The 19,870-nt window shown below is 49.8% G+C and overlaps 1 protein-coding gene across 6 annotated transcripts in view; it reads right to left on the minus strand.

Annotated features, from left to right (window-relative positions):
- CACNA1B (calcium voltage-gated channel subunit alpha1 B) overlaps positions 1 to 19,870 on the minus strand; it is a 169,116-nt gene that overhangs the window by 138,964 nt on the left and 10,282 nt on the right. For all 6 annotated transcript variants that reach the window (XM_066255577.1, XM_066255575.1, XM_066255573.1 and 3 more), the window contains exons 4-5: positions 3,509 to 3,600; positions 1,980 to 2,132 (exon numbers count right to left, since the gene is read on the minus strand). In XM_066255577.1, the coding sequence (XP_066111674.1) occupies positions 1,980 to 2,132; positions 3,509 to 3,600 (245 nt within the window). The remainder of the gene's footprint in view (positions 1 to 1,979; positions 2,133 to 3,508; positions 3,601 to 19,870) is intronic.

Here is a 19,870-nt window from a genome sequence, read left to right on the forward strand (position 1 = left end):
CAACTTCCCAGCATGTCCCTACCCAGCTATGCCCTCCTATCTGCAGCCTGCCCCTGAGCTCAGACCCACCCTCTCGCTCTACAGGAAACACCAATCGCTGCTGAACATGCTCAGGACTCATTTATCTTAAAACAGAACAGCAAACTCCTCTCCCTCAGGTCTTCCTACCTTCGCCGTGTTGACTCCTCTCCCTCACAGCCAAACTCCCACACAGTTCTCTCAACACACACACCTGCCTGTTGCTGGATTCGGCCACTGCAGTCCCCTGGCTTGTCAGGCAGGAGACCCAGAGCCCACCTATCCTGTGCCCGGTGAATGGCTGGGGGATGCACTGCCCTGGCCCCACAGCGGAGAGGAGCTCCTAGCAGAAGCCTGGCTGGCAGCCAGGAACCACACAGAGGAACATGGAGTAAACACCAAAAAACCAGTGCTAATATCTGGGACAGGATGCAAGCAGCACTTGCTAATCCCCTTCACTCCCAAAACCTCAGGAAAAGATACAAAAAATAATAATTTTTTTTTTCACCCTGGCCAGTTTGCTCAGCAGTAGAACATCGGCCTGGCATGTGAAAGTCCTGGGTTCGATTCCTGGCCAGGGCACACAGGAGAAGCACCCATCTGCTTCTCCACCCCTCCTTCCTCTCTGTCTCTCTCTTCCCCTCCCGCAGCCAAGGCTCCATTGGAGCAAAGTTGACCCGGGCGCTGAGGATGGCTCCATGGCCTCTGCCTCAGGCACTAGAATGACTCTGGTTGCAACAAAGCAACGCCCCAGATGGGCAGATTATTGCCCCCTGATGAGCATGCCAGGTGGATCCCGGTAGGGCACACGTGGGAGTCTGTCTCTCTGACTCCCCGCTTCTCACTTCAGAAAAATAAAAAAAACACTTTTCAACCCACAGAAATTCCTCCTATCAACACAGGAGAACTTTCAAGTAATTCTAGGATGAAAGCAATCCTCCCAGGTTGAGAAGGCACAACTGACCACACAGATTTATTCTTCTTCCTCCAAAAACCTTAATAAACACATACAAAAAAGAAGAGAAAGTCATCTATTTGCACAGTGCATTCTCCTGAATGATAACAGTTTTATTTCTCATCCTCGAATTCTAGACAGACTTTATTTCCTCTTTCTCATCTCCTGGCCACAATGATCAGCACTCACGACTAGAAGTGACTATGGTGCCTGTTTTCTTCATGCCTTTGAAAGAAAAACTCTCAAAACTTACACAAAGTATGATATTCATAAGAAATTTAGAGTTTAAGACATTTCCCTTTTATTTCTAGTTTGATCACAGAGGGGTTTTTTTAATTCAGTGAAAAAAGGGGAAGCAATAATAGACTCCCACACGCACCCCAACCAGGATCTACCTGGCAAGCCCACTAGGGGGCAGATGCTCTGAGCCATAGCTGTGGGGGAGGGGTGATGGGGGGAGAGAAGCAAGAGGGGGAAGGGTGGAGAAGCAGATGAGCGCTTCTCCTGTGTGCCTTGACCGGGATTTGAACTCAGAACATCTACAGGCCAGCAGACACTCTACCACTGAGCCAATGGCCAGAGCCAGACAGATCACAGACTTTTAAAATTCTTGACTGTCTATGGTGGCACAGCAGACCTGGAATGCTGAGGTTGCAGGTTTCTAGACCCACAGATAAGGCACATATAGGAAGCAACTACCAGTTGATGTTTCCTGCTCCTCTCCCCCCTTCTCTATCTCTCCTCTCTCTAAAGTCAATAAGTAAAATCTTTTTAAAAATAAAAACCTGTAATGGCTTAACTTTCAGGAAAACTTTTCTCCCCAGCTATCAAAAGGCCACGTGGGGTTCCTCCTTGCCAGCTTCTGCAGCTCCTGCCACAGCCTCTTCCTGTTCCCCCACGTGGACGAGCCCACGCGGCACTCCCTCGCGTGCACCGCACCGCTTCGGCCTCCCCGGGCCGTCCCTCGCTGCGCCCCTGCCGCCCGCATGGGCTGGCCGGGCCTCACCTGTGCTGTTGGGGAAGCAGGCCTTGTGGAACTTGCCCATGTAGAACTCGAGGCCGATGATGGCGAACATGAGGATGGCGAAGAAGAGGAGCAGGCCGATCTGCAGCAGCGGAACCATGGCCTTCATGATGGACTTGAGCACCACCTGCAGACCTGGGGCCAGAGCGGGTCAAGCGGGTCAGGGCGGCGCCCGTCAGGGAGCGTGGGGGCTGGGACGGGGCTGAGCAGCGGGCTTTTGGGGACAAAGGACGAGCTGGGAGCCCTCAGCGCAGGGGCAGAGCAGGTGCCCTGGCACCCCGGGGAAGGCAGGCAGAGCAGAACCTGACCGGGGCAATGGTGTGCACCCTCATGGAGGGGACATGGCCTCGGGTCTGAGGGGAGGCCATTGGTGTCCCCGAGCGAGGGAGGAGCGGGGGCAGGGGCATCAGAGTGTGCACCGCGGGCTCTGGGGAGCACGAGGTGCAGTAACAGCACAAAATCCTCCCATGGAAGATGCGCAAATCCTGAGAGAGAACGGCAGAAGGTTCTGGAAGCTAAGAGCATGAGGCTCCTGAGAGGGAAGAGCAGGGAATGCTGGGAACCGAAAGGAGGAGATCCTGAGAGGGAAGAGCAGGGAATGCTGGGAACTAAGAGCAGGGAATGCTGGGAACTGAAAGGAAAGAGCAGGGAATGCTGGGAATGAAGGGCTGGGAATGCTAAGAGCTAAGAACAAGGAATCCTGGGAGGAAATTTGGGATCCAAGAGGAAGGAAGGCTGGGAAGGAGAGAAGGCGACCCTGGGAGGAAGTGCATGAATGAGCTCCTGACAGACCCAGCTCCATAGGGCACATGAAGCAAGGAACCTGCTCCCCAGGAGGGCTTTGCTCCTGACCGCAGAGAGGAAGTGTGCCAGGCCAGAGCAAGGAGGCAGAGGGCACTGCACCCACGACCCCTGCTTCTAGCCTGGCCAGCTGTCGGATCCAAGCCTAAGCCTTGGCCTGACCAGGTCTCAAGGCTGAATGGGGAGCTAAGCAGTGGACTTCCTTGCATCGTCTCAGAGGACACGGCCCTAGGTCCCTGCCCCAGGCCCTGAGGGAACCTGAACACCAAACCCCCATTGTAGAGGAGGGACGGGACCAAACCGCTCACATGCCTAGGGAGCCCTGGCCATCTTCCTGCCCAGCCCAGGAACATGTCTTCACCTGGTCCCCATTCCCAGACAGGTGGTCCTGGGCAGCCTTGGAGTTCTTCTGTAGGCACCCTATCCCCACTCCCTCAATCTGCCTTGGCTCTTTCCTTTTATCCCAGGAAAAGTGGGAAACCAGGAATGCAGCAAAGCTTCCATCTAGGGAAGCTGAGTCACCCTCCGGGCTCTGGTGGAAAAGGGAGACCTGGAAACATCAGCTCCGCCCTCTTCACCTGGTTGCCAGGGGACAATAGCAGCACGCTTATAGGCCCACTGATGATGATGACTGTGGCCATGGCTGTGGGGGTGGGAAGAGGCCAGTGTTCCAGGCAGCCTTGAACCTCATTGATTTTTGCCAAACTCACTCGGAATTCCAGACACCAGCTTGAGGGGCCTCAGCACCCGCACCGCCCGCAGTGTCCGCAGGTCAAAGTCGGTGCCAGCCGTGGCAAGGATCCTGGCAGGAACAAACAGAAAGAGGAAGTGAGGGCTTCCGCACTGAGTTGAAAAGACAACACACCCTTCTCAGCAGCTGTGTACTTTCTCCCAGGGACAGTGGCACCTTTGTGCTGTGTCCCCCACCGTCTCGAGTACAGGGCTGGCATGGAGTGTGGGTCCTCTCCAGTAATGTGAGTGACAGCTTTACCATCATGACCACTGCTGAAGTTCACAGACATCACCTCTAAGAGGACACTTGCTCTCTGGCGTCTGGCCTGGCCTTAAGTCTGCCCTCCAATTGAGTCCAAGTCTGAATCATGTCCCCAAACCAACACCAACTGCAGTCCTAGCTGCCTCATGAGAGGTGGTGACCAGTAGGAGCAGGAGGGAAATGGAGCTTGAGGGGCTCCTGAATATATGGCTCTTCTTCACCTCATCATGGAATAACATGGGGACAAGCCGGGGAAGGTGGACTACAGGGATCAGAGGACTCAGAAAAAACATCCTGATCAGTTCTGTTCACATAAGAACACGTTCCAACTTAAAAACCAAAGAGAAGATCTCATATCCACCTCTGCCCACAGCACACTTCTCTGTTCCCTTCACCCCAAAACTTATTGCCAAGGTCGACCCTTGTTCTCTCCACCGCCTTTCCTACCATCTTTTCAACTCTGTCCATCTCAGCTCTCACCCCCACCTTTCCACTGAAAACGCTGTGACAAGCTTTCTTCTTCCCAATTCCAATACTTGAGTCTCCTTCTGTACATGGTTTCTTCTCTCGTCCTTTGGTCAATTCTCTCATTTTTCTCAGCAACCCAGGAGCCACTTCTAGGTCTTATTTTGCCAGTTTTCCCTCCTCTACCAGACTCAAAATGTGGATGCTTCAGGGCTCACTCCATACGGGATCCGCCCCATAGCTCTGAATACGACTGTATGATTATTTCTCCCAAACTGACACCTTTAACTGATATCCAGCATTGTGGGCTCAGATGTCCAACTGCATTTTAATCATTTCCACTTGGATTTCAAGAAAACCATACCAACTATTATACATCAAAGGAGCTCTGTTTTAGACTTTAATGTAAGTATCAAAAATGTCCTTTTTAAAAAAGTTCAGAGTTGTCACATCCTGGTGACTAGAGAGCTTTTGATTCTTCCCAAGTCCTTCTCCTTCCCAATACCCGCCTCTAAGTGACTAGTCAACTGTTATTTAAGCCAAAACCAGAGCTTCATCCCTGATTCTTTTCTCTCTTACATTCCACATCAAAATCACTGTTTAAAATACACCCTGGAATCTTGATGAAGACTTTGTATCCCCTAAGTACACTGCAATGAGGAATAAAATTTGAGGGGGAAATTCGGGTCAAAAATAAGATAAAAACTCGCTGGAGAAAAGAGAAGATAGGCAACAAGAAAATCCATTCAAAACAAATTCCGCGGGGCATGAGGGAGTCCAATACTAAGAGAGATATTCAGCTACTGAATTTAACTATTGGAATATTAAGTTTGTTCAGACAAAATAAGCAAATCATGAAACAAAACAGGCAGAAACAGGTAAATTTTATTTTATTTATTTTATTTTTAGAGAGAGGTAGGGAAGGAGAGACAGACAGGAACATCAAGCTGTTCCTGTATGTGCCCTGACCAGGGATTGAACCGGCAATCTCTGCAACTCCAGACAACACTCCAATCAACCAAGCTATCCAGCCCAGGCTTTTTTTTTTTTTTTTTTTTAATTTTTAGAGAGTCAGAGAAAGGAAGGGAGGGAAAAGGGAAGCATTACTTTATTGTTCCATTTAGTCCTGCTTTCCATGTGTGCCCTAACTGGGGATCTAACCCACAACTTTGTCATTTCAGGAAGATGCTCTAATGGACTGAACTAAGTGGTCAGGGCTAGATATATTAAAAAGTAGCTAGAAGTCTTGGCAATAAACAAATAGTATTTGAAATAATACCAATAATGAATCATACTCTAGGCTGGAACAAGGTTTGATAGTATTAATGGCTTAGAAAATAATACTAAGGAATTCACACACAGACATCAGAAGGACAGAAAAATAATGAGAGAAAAGTTAAGCAATATGGATGTGATATCATGCATCTAACACAGGTCAAATGTGAGTTCCAGGAAATAGAGTAAATGGTGAAGAAGCAACAGTTGAAGAGATAACAAGTAAGAAATTTTCAGAATTAAAGATTTGAGTCCTGGCTAGTTAGCCCAGTTGGTTAGAACACTCTCCTGATATACCAAGGTTGCAGGTTTAATGCCTGGTCAGGGTACAAACAAAAATCAACCAATGAATGCATAAATAAGTGGAACAACAGATCAGCGTTTCTCTCTCTCTCTCTCTCTCTCTCTCTCTCTCTCTCCCTTTGCCTTCTTCTCTTTCTATCTCTAAAATCAGTAAATAAATCATTTAAGGAAATATTTGAGCCTGACCAGGCAGTGGCGCAGTGGATAGAGCGTCAGACTGGGATGCCGAGGACCCAGGTTCTAGACTCCAAGGTCGCCAGCTTGAGTGAGGGCTCATCTGGTTTGAGCAAAGCTCACCAGCTTGGACCCAAGGTCGCTGGCTCGAGCAAGGGATTACTAGGTCTGCTGAAGGCCCACGGTCAAGACACATATGAGAAAGCAATCACTGAACAACTAAGGTGTCACAATGAAAAACTGATGATTGATGCTTCTCATCTCTCTCCATTCCTGTCTGTCTGTCACTATCTATCCCTCTCTCTGACTCTCTCTCTGTCTCTGTAAAAAAAAAAAAAAAAAAAAAAAATTTTGAGTTCTCAAGTTTAAAGTTCACTATAAGTACCAATCAAAAATAAAATCACTAGATGTCCTTTTTCCCTCAAATTAATCTACAAATTCAACACAATTCCAGTACAATTTCAACATTTCTTATATGTAGGATCTCTAAATTTGTAGAAAATCCACCAAAAAATACCATAATTAATGAGTTCAACAAAGTTTCAGGATATGAAGTCAACACAAAAAAATAAGCTGGGCCCTGGCCGGTTGGCTCAGTAGTAAAGCATTGGCCTGGTGTATAGAAGTCCTGGGTTCAATCCCGGCCAGGGCACACAAGAGAGGTACCCACCTGCTTTTCTACCCTTCCCCCCTCTACTTTCTCTCAATCTCTTCTTCTCCCGCAGCCAAGGATCCACTTGAGCAAAAGTTGGCCTTGGCGCTGAGGATGGCTCTATGGCCTCCGCCTCAGGCACTAGAATGGCTCCAGTTGCAACTGAGCAACGCCCCAGATGGGCAGAGCATTGACCCCTGATGGGCTTGCTGGGAGAATCCCAGTCGGGCGCTTGTGGGAGTCTGTTTCTGCCTCCCTGCTTCTCACTTCAGAAAAATACAAAAAAAAGAGAAAAAGCTGTATTTCTATGCACTTGCAATAAATAATCAAAAACAATTTAATCCATTTGCAATAGCATCAAAAAGAATCAAATACTTAGGAATAAAATTAACCAAGAAAGCAAAAGACTTGTACACTGAAAACTACAAAACACTGCTGAAGGAAATTAAAGAATAGAAAGACATCTCATGTTCATGACTTAGAAAACTAAACAGCCCTGGCCGGTTGGCTCAGCGGTAGAGTGTCGGCCTAGCGTGCGGAGGACCCGGGTTCGATTCCCGGCCAGGGCACACAGGAGAAGCGCCCATTTGCTTCTCCACCCCTCCGCCGCGCTTTTCTCTCTGTCTCTCTCTTCCCCTCCCACAGCCAAGGCTCCATTGGAGCAAAGATGGCCCGGGCGCTGGGGATGGCTCTGTGGCCTCTGCCTCAGGCGCTAGAGTGGCTCTGGTCACAACATGGCGACGCCCAGGATGGGCATAGCATCGCCCCCTGGTGGGCAGAGCGTCGCCCCATGGTGGGCGTGCCGGGTGGATCCCAGTCGGGCACATGCGGGAGTCTGTCTGACTGTCTCTCCCTGTTTCCAGCTTCAGAAAAATGAAAAAAAAGAAAAAAAAGAAAACTAAACATTACTACGATGTCAATACTACCCAAAGTGATCTATAGATTCAACATAATCTCTATCAAAATTCCAAAGACATTTTTTGCAGGAATCAAAAAACTCATCCGAAAGTTCATATGGAATCTCAAAGGTCCCTTAAAAGCCAAAACAATCTTGAAAAGGAACAAAATTGGAGCATTCAGGTTTTCTGATTTCAAAGTTTACTACTGTTTTCAGTGTACAAGTCCTTCACTTCCTTTGTTAAGTCTGTTCCTATGTATATTTTTTTGTTGCAATTGAAAATGAAATTGTTTCTTTCATTTATTTTTCTGATATTTCATTGTTACCATATAGAAATCCAATGGAGAATATGAAAGCTTTTTATGGTATAGCCGTTGTGGAAATCAGTATGGAGTTTTCCTCAAAAACTTGACCACAGAATTACCATACGATCCAGCAATCTCGGTTGTATGTATATGCCCAAAAGAATTGAAAGCAGGGTCTTGAGTAGATATTTGTCAACCCAGGTTGGTAGCAGCACTGACAACAGCTGAAACAGGGAAGGAACCCAGGAAGCCATCAATGTATGAGTGAAGAAGCAAATAGGGTTATCAGCCTTAAAATGGAAGGAAATTCTGACACATGATGCAGTGTTGGGTAATCTTGAAGACCTTAAGTGAAATAAGCCCGTCACAAAAGGACAAATACTGTAGGATCTCACTTATATGAGGTACTTAAGAGTCATCAAAACCATAGAGACAGAAAGTAGAATGGTTGTTGTCTGGGTCTGAGAGGAGGGGGGTGGGAGCTATTGTTTCATGGGACAGAGTTTTCGTTTTGAAAGATGAAAAGCCTTACAGAGGTGGACAGTGGTGATGGTTTCACAACAGCTGTACATATATCTAAAACCACTAAACTGTGCACTTAATGATTAAGACAGTAAATTTTATATTATGTGTACTTTGCCACAATTTTAAAAGTTGGAAAGTCAAAAGAGACCTAAGTGCAGGAAGCAAAATTTAAAACTTTGAGGGGGAAATAAACAAGAGAACAGTTCTATGATTGTGAGGTCAGGAAGGGTTTCTAAAGAAGACATAAAAATCACTAACCATAAAGGAATAGATTGACACATTTGACCAGAATAAAATTAAAACCTATACCACAAAAGATACTATACAGAAAATGAAAAGTATGTTTGTAATGCCTATAACTTACGTACTTGGTTTCCAGAATATAAAAGAATTCCTGTACAGTCATATGAACAACACAAATAACTTATCAAAAAATCAACAAGTTACAAAAGAGAGAAGATACTAAAAACCACTAGGAATGAGAGAAATTCAGCTTAAACAAATGAAGAGACACCATTTCACCTGCTCAGTTTAGCAAACGACACTAGAGCTGGTGAGGTTGAGAAAGCAGTTTGCTGGTGGGAGAGAACACAATAGAACCACTTCACAGAGTACTTGGCTACTTCTAGAAAATTTTCAAATAACAACTCTATAACCCAGGAAGCTGCCTCTAACTTCATACTAGACAGGTCACACAAACACCTGAAGAAATGCCCATGGCATGTTCACAGCAGAGTCTGTGACAGTGGACAATGAAAGAACCTCCAGCTCATCACGAGGAAAGAGAGCAAATTACTCATACCATGGAATATTGTTCTGCCTTGACACAGTAACACAGAAATGCTTAAAACAATGCTGAGGGCCAATGAGTCAAGTTGTGAAATAATCATTAGTCTATGCATAAACACCTATACACATCATGCAATTAAAATGCAAACAACACTGTATGTTACTTGTGGGCACAAACATATATCGTAGAAGTGGAATACCCCCCAACACCCACACATACAGACACTGACCAACCCTGAGATGTCAGTTAAATGACCTCAGAGGTCACGCCAGTGAGCAGAGAAGACAGACACACGTACTAACACGTCAGAGTTGCCATGGTCTCTGGGGCAGGAAACCAACACCATTTTTTAATATTTTAAGAACGCAAAGTTGCTTGGATCCAGGCAAGAATGTATCTATAATCTCAAGAACCATAAAAACAGAAATCTACCCAAATGACATAAGTAGTCCTGTGGAGTAAATGACAACCTGGCTGAGACACCCAGTGTTGGAGCTGAGAGGCCCTGGCACAGTGTCAAGATTTGAGGAGAGAGTCTGGTCTGTGTCCCGGCCAAGGAGTGCTCTCTGATGAGGCAACTGGCTTTGTGGGTTCTGAAAGCACAGCTCCCTGGCGCCCACACAAATTTAACTCCTCGGAAGACTTAGAATTAAATATATAAATGTTCACGAAAATCAAACATTCTGGGTTAATGTTAGGGTTATGATGAAGAGAATTTATCAGAGCACACCAACATCAGCCCCGAGAGATTCTAGTTTTTAAAAATGTAATAGGAAAATTTACATAGGCTTGAGATTTTAGTTGAAAACTTAAATTTGTAAAGAAGTATTGGAACATTTTTTTTGTTGTTGTATTTTTCTGAAGCTGGAAACGGGGAGAGACAGTCAGACAGACTCCCGCATGCGCCCGACCGGGATCCACCCGGCACGCCCACCAGGGGCGATGTTCTGCCCACCAGAGGGCGATGCTCTGCCCCTCCGGGGCGTCGCTCTGAGGCAACCAGAGCCACTCCAGCGCCTGGGGCAGAGGCCAAGGAGCCATCCCAGCGCCCGGGCCATCTTTGCTCCAATGGAGCCTTGGCTGCGGGAAGGGAAGAGAGAGACAGAGAGGAAGGAGGGGGGGTGGAGAAGCAAATGGACGCTTCTCCTATGTGCCCTGGCCGGGAATCGAACCCGGGTCCCCCTCACGCCAGGCCGACGCTCTACCGCTGAGCCAACCGGCCAGGGCCTGGAACATTTTTTTAATTCATTTTAGAGAGGAGAGGGAGAGAGAGAGAGAGAGAGAGAGAGAGAGGAGAGACAGAGAGAGAGAAGGGGGGGAGGAGCTGGAAGCATCAACTCCCATATGTGCCTTGACCAGGCAAGCCCAGGGTTTCGGACTGGCAACCTCAGCATCTCCAGGTCGACCGCTTTATCCACTGCGCCACCACAGGTCAGGCCAGTATTGGAACATTTAAGCAAACATATGATTCACTATATATATACTTTAATGTACTGGACATACCATACTTAGTATTGAGGAGGGTCCAGCTATAAATTTACAAATGAAATGTTAAATGTTTCACATAACTAAGTTATGAGGTACTATTAGGATCTCCTTGAAAATCATTGTCAAACATTGCTAAGTGTATAAATATTTTTTGTATGGCAAATCTAAAAAGTTTTTTTCCAGTTTTATTGAGAAATAATTGACATGCACCCCTTTTGAAGTGTAAGGATTACGGCACGATTGTACACATGCTGTAGGTGGTGATAAGAACTCTTAGGATTTACACTCTTTTAATGGTTTCCTTTAAAGAAGATGTGGCACATATACACTATGGAATACTACTCAGCCATAAGAAATGATGACATCGGATCATTTACAGCAAAATGGTGGGATCTTGATAACATTATACGGAGTGAAATAAGTAAATCAGAAAAAAACAAAAACTACATGATTCCATACATTGGTGGAACATAAAAACGAGACTAAGAGACATGGACAAGAGTGTGGTGGTTACCAGGGGTGGGGGGAGGGAGGACATAGGAGGGAGGGAGGGAGAGAGTTAGGGGGAGGGGGAGGGGCACAGAGAACTAGATAGAGGGTGACGGAGGACAATCTGACTATGGGCGAGGGGTATGCAACATAATTTGATGACAAGATAACCTAGACATGTTTTCTTTGAATATATGTACCCTGATTTATTAATGTCATCCCATTAACATTAATAAAAATTTATTTTAAAAAAATGGTTTCCCTCTTTATGCTACATCAGCATTGTCTGTACTCGCCATGTGGGACATCACTCCCTGGTACTTACCCTCCCTTCCACCTGGAAATCTGTACCTTAGGACCCCTTGTTCTCTTCCCCACCTCCAACACTGCCTCTTGTAACCACAAATCCCTTCCCTTTCTCTGTGAGTTTCGTGTGTTGGTGTGTCTGTGGTTATGTTTCCTTTCTCTGACGCTCTTCACTTACTTAGCATAATGCCTTCAAGGTTCATCAATTCGGTCATGAATTGAATCTAAATAGTTTTTTTTTTTAAACTATATTCTTAAGATTTGTAACTTTAATAAATGGAATGTTGCCTGTTTGGAAAGTAATGTCTTCCCTGCATAATCTTTTTGATGCACAAAATCCACTCTCAAGGTTCCAACAAACTCACATTGATCATGAAGGATTTCCTTTAAAATCAGATAATAAAATAAGTTATTTCCAGAGTTCTGGGAAAGGAGTAGGTACAATGATGATTCCTGAACATGGTGAGGACCCTCCCAGGAACTTGGGCGAGAGCAGTGTTGACCAGGTGCGTCAGCCTCACCTGAGACGACACATCCAGTGTGTATTCTGGGAGCACTTCTAACCAGCCCACTCTGGAAATCTGTCCCATAAAATTCACACAAAATTAAGAAGCCGCAGTTACAGTGGTGAATAACCCCAAATAGCCATCTCAGTGGTCAGCAGTAGAGAACTGCCACAACAACGGGACACTGTAGTTGTTACAAATAATGACAAAATAGCAAAACTAATGTGTTTGTGATATAATGGTAAAAGATGAATATGAAAAAAAAAGAAAAAAAAAGACGAATATGAACTGATTCATCTACAACATGGAGAGCCTTAGAAACATCATACTAAGGCCCTGGCCGGTTGGCTCAGTGGTAGAGCATCAGCCTTGTGCGTAGATGTCCTGGGTTTGATTCCCTGTTGGGACACACAGGAGAAGCGACCATCTGCTTCTCCACCCTTCCCCCTCTCCTTTCTCTCTCTCTCTCTCTCTCCCCCTCCCTCTCCCACAGCCATGGCTCAATAGGTTTGTTCATTGGCCCCAGGCACTGAGGATGGCTCCCTGAAGCCTCCCCCACACCCCGCACTAAAAATAACTCAGTTGCTAGCATGGCTCCAGATGGGCAAAGCATTGGCTCCAGACAGGGGTTGCAGGGTGGATCCTGGTTGGGACGCATGTGGGAGTCTATCTCTCTATCTCCCCTCCTCTCACTTGGAAAAAGAAGGGAAAAAAAGAAACCAAAAAAAATCATACTAAGGGAAAAGCCAGACACAAAGGGCCTCTTATTCTGTGATGGCATTTATGTGAAGCATCCAGAACAAAGCCGTGGTCACACAAGTAGAGCAGCTGCTGCCGAGCTGGGGCCTGGGGGACAAACTGCTCACGGGTATGGGGATAATGGCCACTTTCTACAATTAGGCTGTGGTGATGGCTGCACTCTGTGATCACACTTAAAACCACTGACCTGTATACCCTGTAAAAGAATGAATATTATGGCTTGTGACCTTCACCTCAATAAGCTGCTATACAAAAAGAGAAAGGCAAAATACAAGTTTTTATATAAATTACGATTACAAATACATAAAACATGCAGGAACTCGGGCCCAGATCTCACACACACACACACACACACACACACAGCCAGCCTGTGACTGCTGCCCTCCCAGGCCCAGCTGCCCAGCACTCCCCCACCTCCTGCATGGACACACACACAGACACACACAGGCACATGGCACACGCTCAGACAAATACCGCACCACAGGCACACACGAGCATGTGTATGGAGAAGAACAGGAGCCACAGACACAGCCTGGACCACAAACACATGGCACAGACGCACAGACACACGGCAGACAGACCAGCCGGTCCCATTTCTGCACAGGCACCCACGGCGGAGGGGTTTCCACACAGCTGCAGCCTTGGCCCGGGGCCCCTTCCCCTGACCCAGGAACTCACCTGCAGCCCCCAGACTGGGTCCCGGATGGTCTCCACAAATGCATGTCTTAAGCTGTCTGTGCAGGAGCCTCTGGGTCGCCTGCCAGTCTTCCGGACTGCTCACCAACCTCCACCCCTCAAGCCCGGCCACATCCCCAAAGTATCCACTTCTGAAAATGCCACAGCTCACCAGGAACCCAAAACTGTTATTTGTCTGTGTGGAAGTGACAAGACCAGAAGAACCCCTGACTGCCCTCACAAACCCTAACCCTGACCCCATGTACCTGGTGGTCAACCACCTGCCTCCACTCCCCTTCCTACTCCTTGGGGGCAAGGTCCTTTCCTCCTGGACTGTCCCTCAAGGGGTCCATGCTGAGCCTAGGGGATGGCCAGGCAGTCCCCGAGCTCCAAGCTGTGTTCTGGAACTGCTCAGGCACAGCCAGGACCTTAGCCAGAGGCCAGCAGTGATAGCCTCAGAGGCCCCTGGCCCCCAGGGTACATGCAAAGCTCACTGAATCCTCATGCTGGTCCCTCGGGAGGGGGCAGTTGTCACCTTGTTTTTCGCTGGGTGGGGGGTCCATCCAGCCACTCTAATGAGGCTCCCGCTCCAGCCATCCAGCAAAGGAGCAGACAGGGTGACGCGGTGACCTCAGACCTGCAGCTGCGAATCTGTATCTGTGCTCCGAGCGTCCCTTTGACTCCCAGGAACACCTCGACTTGGACAATAAGGCAACAGCAAGAGTCTGCAGTGCAGGCATCCCTTCGCCTGGAGATACTGTCACCCTGGCAACGAGCTCCAGGTGGGCCAGAGGCACCACTCAGCCCCTTTTGGGGGAGACCCTCTGCACCAAACATGAGCACCCTGAGCTCAGCAGGGCTTCCTTGGAGGAGCCAGAGCCCTGGGTCACACGGCTGGGATTCAAGTCTGAGCTTGCATCTTCCTGGGCACCGGACTCGGGGAGGCAGCACCTAAGTGTGCAGTCCCCCAATGTGGTCCTGGGGGCCGTGATGAGCCTCCTCTGAGACAATGCTCTGCACACGTGCCTGGCACACCATGGCGGGAGCAGCAGTGTCCTTGGGAACAGCACTGTGATTGTCAGTGAGGGGTGGGCACTCCGGGAGCACTGCGCTCCCCCCAGGAAAGGTCCGTGCACCCGCATACTCCAGCCCCACTCACACTGGGCAGGTGGGGGGTTTCCAGGCCAGGGCTGCAGCGGTGGTGCCCAGCCAGATAGGCCCCCGCCCCCACCCAAGAGATGCAAAGCGGAGCTGGCAGATGCGTGTGGCACAGGCGGCACCATCTCCAGGAACTGCTTTGTCATCGACTTTCCAGGTGCTGCTTCTTGCCCAGGAGGTGGCTGGCGGTTGCCATGGAGACAGCCTGTGGGTCTCAACCTCTCCGCCCCCACAGGGCTGAGCTGGAGCACAAGCCCAGGCCGAGCCCCACCTCCCCTGCCCTAGAGTGGGTGGAGACCACGGTTGGAGAAGGGCCGGCCTGGCCTGTGTGGTCCCCCTCTCTGAGAACACACCTGGCAGAGGACCACGCGGGCATCTTGCTCAAACAAAACCCCGGGGGCCCTGCTGCATTCCATCCAGGGTCTCTCTGAGTCAGCGCTGGCACCACCCTCTCCCAGAGGAAGAGACAGAGGTCCAGGGAGCACGCTCAAGTGTCCAGGCTCACAGCTCAGAAGAGGGGCCCTCAGAGTGATGCACTGAACCGTGCGGAGCCAATCTCACATGCAGCCCACGCCCAGAGCACCGGAAAGGCAATCCCCCCGGCCCCTCCTCCCACCCTGTGCCACTGCACAGGGGACCCATGAAGACAGCAGGACTTCAGGCCCCAGGCTCGAGTACCATGGGTGATGCTTGCACAGCCATCACGCCTACCTGCCTGACCCTCCCGACCCTCCAGGCCATGTTGGAAAAAGGTGGCCCCCAAGTGAACATGGAGTCCTTGGGCTGAACTGCTCTGTCCCCCCGCCAGACCCTTTTCTTCAGAGTAAATTTTACTCTTGCTGCATGTCCTGAGGGCCCAAGAGGCTCTTGGTTAGAAGCGTGAACTCTGTCAGGGTCAAGTGGAATGCCCACTCTGCTTCATGAGACCTTAGGCTGATTTCTCAGACTCTCAGTTTCCAGTCTGCAGAGTGGGGTGAACCTCTGACCGGAACCTGGACATCCCCCCATCTGAAGTAACAAGGCATAACCCTTGTCCCCTTAAGGGTCAGGATCAGAGACCCAGCTAGAACAGGTCTAAATAACATCTAGCGTCTCAGGAAATAATGTGAAAATGTCCAAGTTTCAATCAAAACTGATTCATTAGGCCCTGGCCAATTGGCTCAGTGGTAGAGCATCGACCTGGCATATAGATGTCTGGGGTTCAATTCCGGGTCAGGGCACACAGGAGAAGCTCCCATCTGCTTCTCCACCCCTCCCCCTCTCCTTTCTCTCTGTCTCTGTCTTCCCCTCCTGTAGCCATGGCTCCACTGGAGCAAAGTTGGCCCGGGTGCTGGGGATGGCTCCATGGCCTCTGCCTCAGGCGCTAGAATGGCTCTGGTTGCAACAGAGCGATGCCCCAGATGGACAGAGCATCGTCCCCCTGGTGGGCTTGCCAGTGGATCCTGGTCTGGGCACATGTGGGAGTCTGTCTCTGCCTCTCCTCCTCTCACTAAATAAAAAAACTTTTTTTAAAATCCGATTCATCAAAAACCAGGAAGATCTGAAACTGACTGAAGAGAGACAATCAACAAATGTGATAACAACGGTACCGGGATCATCTGACAACAATTATCTGAAGCAGTTACGATAAAAATGCTCCCAGAAATGATTACAAACATGCTAGAAAGCAACAAAAAACAGTCACCAAGGAAATAAGAGATACAAAGAACCATCTAATGACACGTTTATAGCTGAGAAATGGAGTAACAGAAATGACAAGCAAAGAGAACAGGCCTCCACAGCAGAAGAGGGAATGGACACGAGAGTCCCTGTACCACCTGCCACGGGAGAGATGACCCAACGTGAACCACAGAGGGAAACTGGGCGGACACAGACGGCCAAGGACCTATGGGACGGTGGCATTCATATAGCAGAGTCCCAGACGGAAAGATAAAATGAGCGAGGGCTGAAAAGTGCTCAATTATGTCATGGCTGAAAACTCCTCAGATTTGGCAAGAGGCTTAATGTTATACAGATTCAAGAAGCTGAGTGAATCTCAAACATGGGAAAACTCCAAGAACCCACGACGAGAGACAGCATAGTCAAACTGCTGAACACTAAAAACTAAGGGAAAAAAATCTTGATTCTTTGTGACCATTGGAAAGTTGAAAATGGAATTGACAAGCCAATCAGAGTATATGTGCAGAATATATGAAGAGACATTCCATCAACACGGTCATACAGGTGGCCAACAGGCCATGAAGAAAGGGTGTCCACCACCCCTGTCCATTTGGGGAGTGGACATCCAAACCCCAGTGATACATCACTACACACCTCCCAGAAGAGCGAAAATAAAAAACAGTGACAACACCCAGTGCTGGTGAGGGTGCAGCAGAACTGGGTCATTCGTGCACTGCTGGTGGGGACACCAGAGGTGGAAAATGCTGCCTGCAGCCACTCTGGATAACAGTTGGGTATTTTCTTTAAACACAAAACATGCGGCTGCAATACGGCCCAGTAATATCCCTCATGGGCAGACTCCCCCAGGAAAGAAAACACTCACGACAGAAACCTGCCCACCAGTGTGTAGAGCAGCTTTTCAGAAACTGGAAGCCACCCAGGTTCCCTGGAACGGAGGATGGGTGAGCAGACTGTGGCTGGGACGCAGCAATGGAAAGAAGCACCTGTTGCTGCATGGGGCCTCTGCCCGCTTCAGACATCATCCCGAGTGAAAGAAGCCAGTCCCAAAAGTGCCAGCCCATTCCCACGAAGCCCTTCAAATGACGAAGTCATGGAAGTAGAGAACGGGCTCCTGCTGTCGGGGGGCAAAGGAGGGACGAGGTTGGGGAGAAGAGGGTTTGGGTGGGGGGCGACGTCCTGGCTGGGGCACTGTGCTGCTGTCACAGGCTGTCACCACTCAGCGCTTTCTGTATATCATGAATCTACAATCAGCTCACAATAAAACATTTACTTTTTAAAAAGGGGGTGTTAATAACAGCATTTAGCTCGGGCGGTTGTAGGATTATTATGTTAGAACAGCAGCTGGCACGCAGGCAACTTCACAAGAGTCAGCTGTCGTTTTTATTTACCTGTTTATGTCTCAGGAGCTGGCACGCCCTGTTTTCCTCTTCCTGTCAGCTCTGGTGAAGATCTGGAGGCTCTGCACCGCCTGCCCCACCCAGGGAGGGAAATCCTCCTTGCAGAGGGTGCAGAGCCCAGCCCCCAGCCCCCAGCTACTGCAAGCTTAGGGGCAGGGCTGGAGAACAGCAGGGGCGGCCTGGGTCCCCTGCTCTGTGTCCCTGCATATCTGATGTTGCTGGGGCTTCTAGGTGTCAGACCCTGTCCCAGTGGAAACACTGTACCCAGTATTGATCAGGCGATGGGAAAAGGGGTACTCAACTTCCTGACCATTTCAGAGGACATCCCCTCCCCCACACCGCATTCCCAGAACTAGGGCCCCAGAAGGCAGTTGCTAGAGGGCCCTCGGGGATTCCCACCCTGACAGGGGGCTGCGCCATGCCCAGGGGAACCCCACCTCCTACATGTCATCAGTGCCCACCCCACCCCTGCCCTGATCCAGGCAGAGAGGGTTCCAGAGTGGGCAAGGCAACCCTGGCTCAGCCCAGCCTAAGTGCTCTGTGGTCCTGGTGCTGCTGTGGTGTCAACAGGCCCAGAGGCTGGTGACCCGGAGGAATGACAAAGAACCCAGGGTCAAAAGAAGGGCAGGAGTAGGGAGGAAGATGCTGGATTCCGCAGACATTACCTGGGGCCCACACCATGCAAGCCACAGACTGGCGGGACCTTGGCTTCATCATGTCAACACCGTGTGCCCCTAAGGCCGTGGGCTCCTGCTCCCCCAACGGGATTTCTCTGCTCTGACGCGGTGAGTACCAGCCGCATACTGAGGATGGGGCACGGTGGTGGCGGGTCACACGGGCTCAATCTATTAGGAAGCCCTAGCCCCCCGTGTGACTACATGTGGGGACAGGGCCCAAATGGGGTCCTAAGGGTGGACCCTAATCTGACAGGGCTGGTGTCCTCTTAGAACAGGAAGAGACCAAAGCTCTGCACAACAGAGAAGAGGCCATGTTGACAACACAGCAGGAAGGCAGCGTCGCCAAAACCAGCCCTGCGGCCACCTCGCTCTCGCACCTCCTGCAGCCCCAGCCGAGACAGAAAACGTCTGTGGTTTAAGCCACCTGTCTGTGCCACTCTGTCATGCAGATGACGGTCACATGCCTTCGAGGGAACAAATTCACCAGCAAAGTAACAGAGATGCTGAGAGCTGAGGAGCAAGCCAGAGGAGGGAGTACTCTTGGGGTGAGAAAAGGGTACCGAGAGGCCAGCCGGCAGGCAGGGAGGAGTGGAGAGGAGCTGCACACTCAAACCTCATATGCACTGGAGGCTGCTCTCCTTCCCTCCCCTGGGCCTAGGAAGGAGAAGACATTAGCAACCATTCTCACCTCAGTGAGAACTAGCAGCTCAGCCTCCAGTGTGAACCGGGTGGTCAGGTGACTCCCCTACAGCAGCTCTGAGTCCACCACCCTTGTGCGAAGGCTCCTACCCTCACAGGCATGAACTTGACTTCCTGTGGCCTCTACAAGTGGACCAGCCACAGGACACAAGGGGAGGCATGCCAGGCCTGGGACCCTGGGGGCCCTGGAGAGAAAGGACCAAGCCTGAGCCGTGGGGAGGCCACCAGCTTGCTGGCCCAGCCCCCTGTGCAAGGCTTCATCAAACAAGATACAAATGTGCATCTTCACGTAAAAGGTCCCTCTTAAATATTAGCAACTAATTTAGAGCCCATCTGGCCACACCCCTTCAGCCCACCAGCCACAGACCCACCAAGGGAGCTGTTCCAGGGACTCTGACAGCTCCCACCTCCGGCCAGTATACCCACAGACCGTGGCACAGGAGCAGCACCTGCCCTAGCTGCCACCCCTCCCTGCAGAATGGGTGGGTGAGGGCTGAGATGCCCTGATTCCGGCTTGAGGCTCACTGACAATGAAACAGGCCAAATTCCCTCCGGTTCAGACACCAGCCACTCAGGACAAGGCCCTGTGGGTGATCCCTGAGCTGCTCTGAGGGTTGGGACACCTGGAGACCAATCTACAGTCCCTGTGGACCCTGGGGTCCTGGAAACCTCAGTTGTTAGCAGAAACAGAGCCTCCAGCAAGACCCGAGACAAATGAGTGATGAACAGATCATCCCACCCAGCCCCCTACCAGGCCCTGGGGACACACCTGCCTCCGGGGCGAGCAGCCCAGACCCTGTGAATGACAGAATGTCCCTGGAGTCCAGCGGAAACTTCCCTCCCTTCCCCGAAGCATG

Source organism: Saccopteryx bilineata, chromosome 2 (assembly GCF_036850765.1).
Source record: "Saccopteryx bilineata isolate mSacBil1 chromosome 2, mSacBil1_pri_phased_curated, whole genome shotgun sequence".
Classification (NCBI taxonomy): domain Eukaryota; kingdom Metazoa; phylum Chordata; class Mammalia; order Chiroptera; family Emballonuridae; genus Saccopteryx; species Saccopteryx bilineata.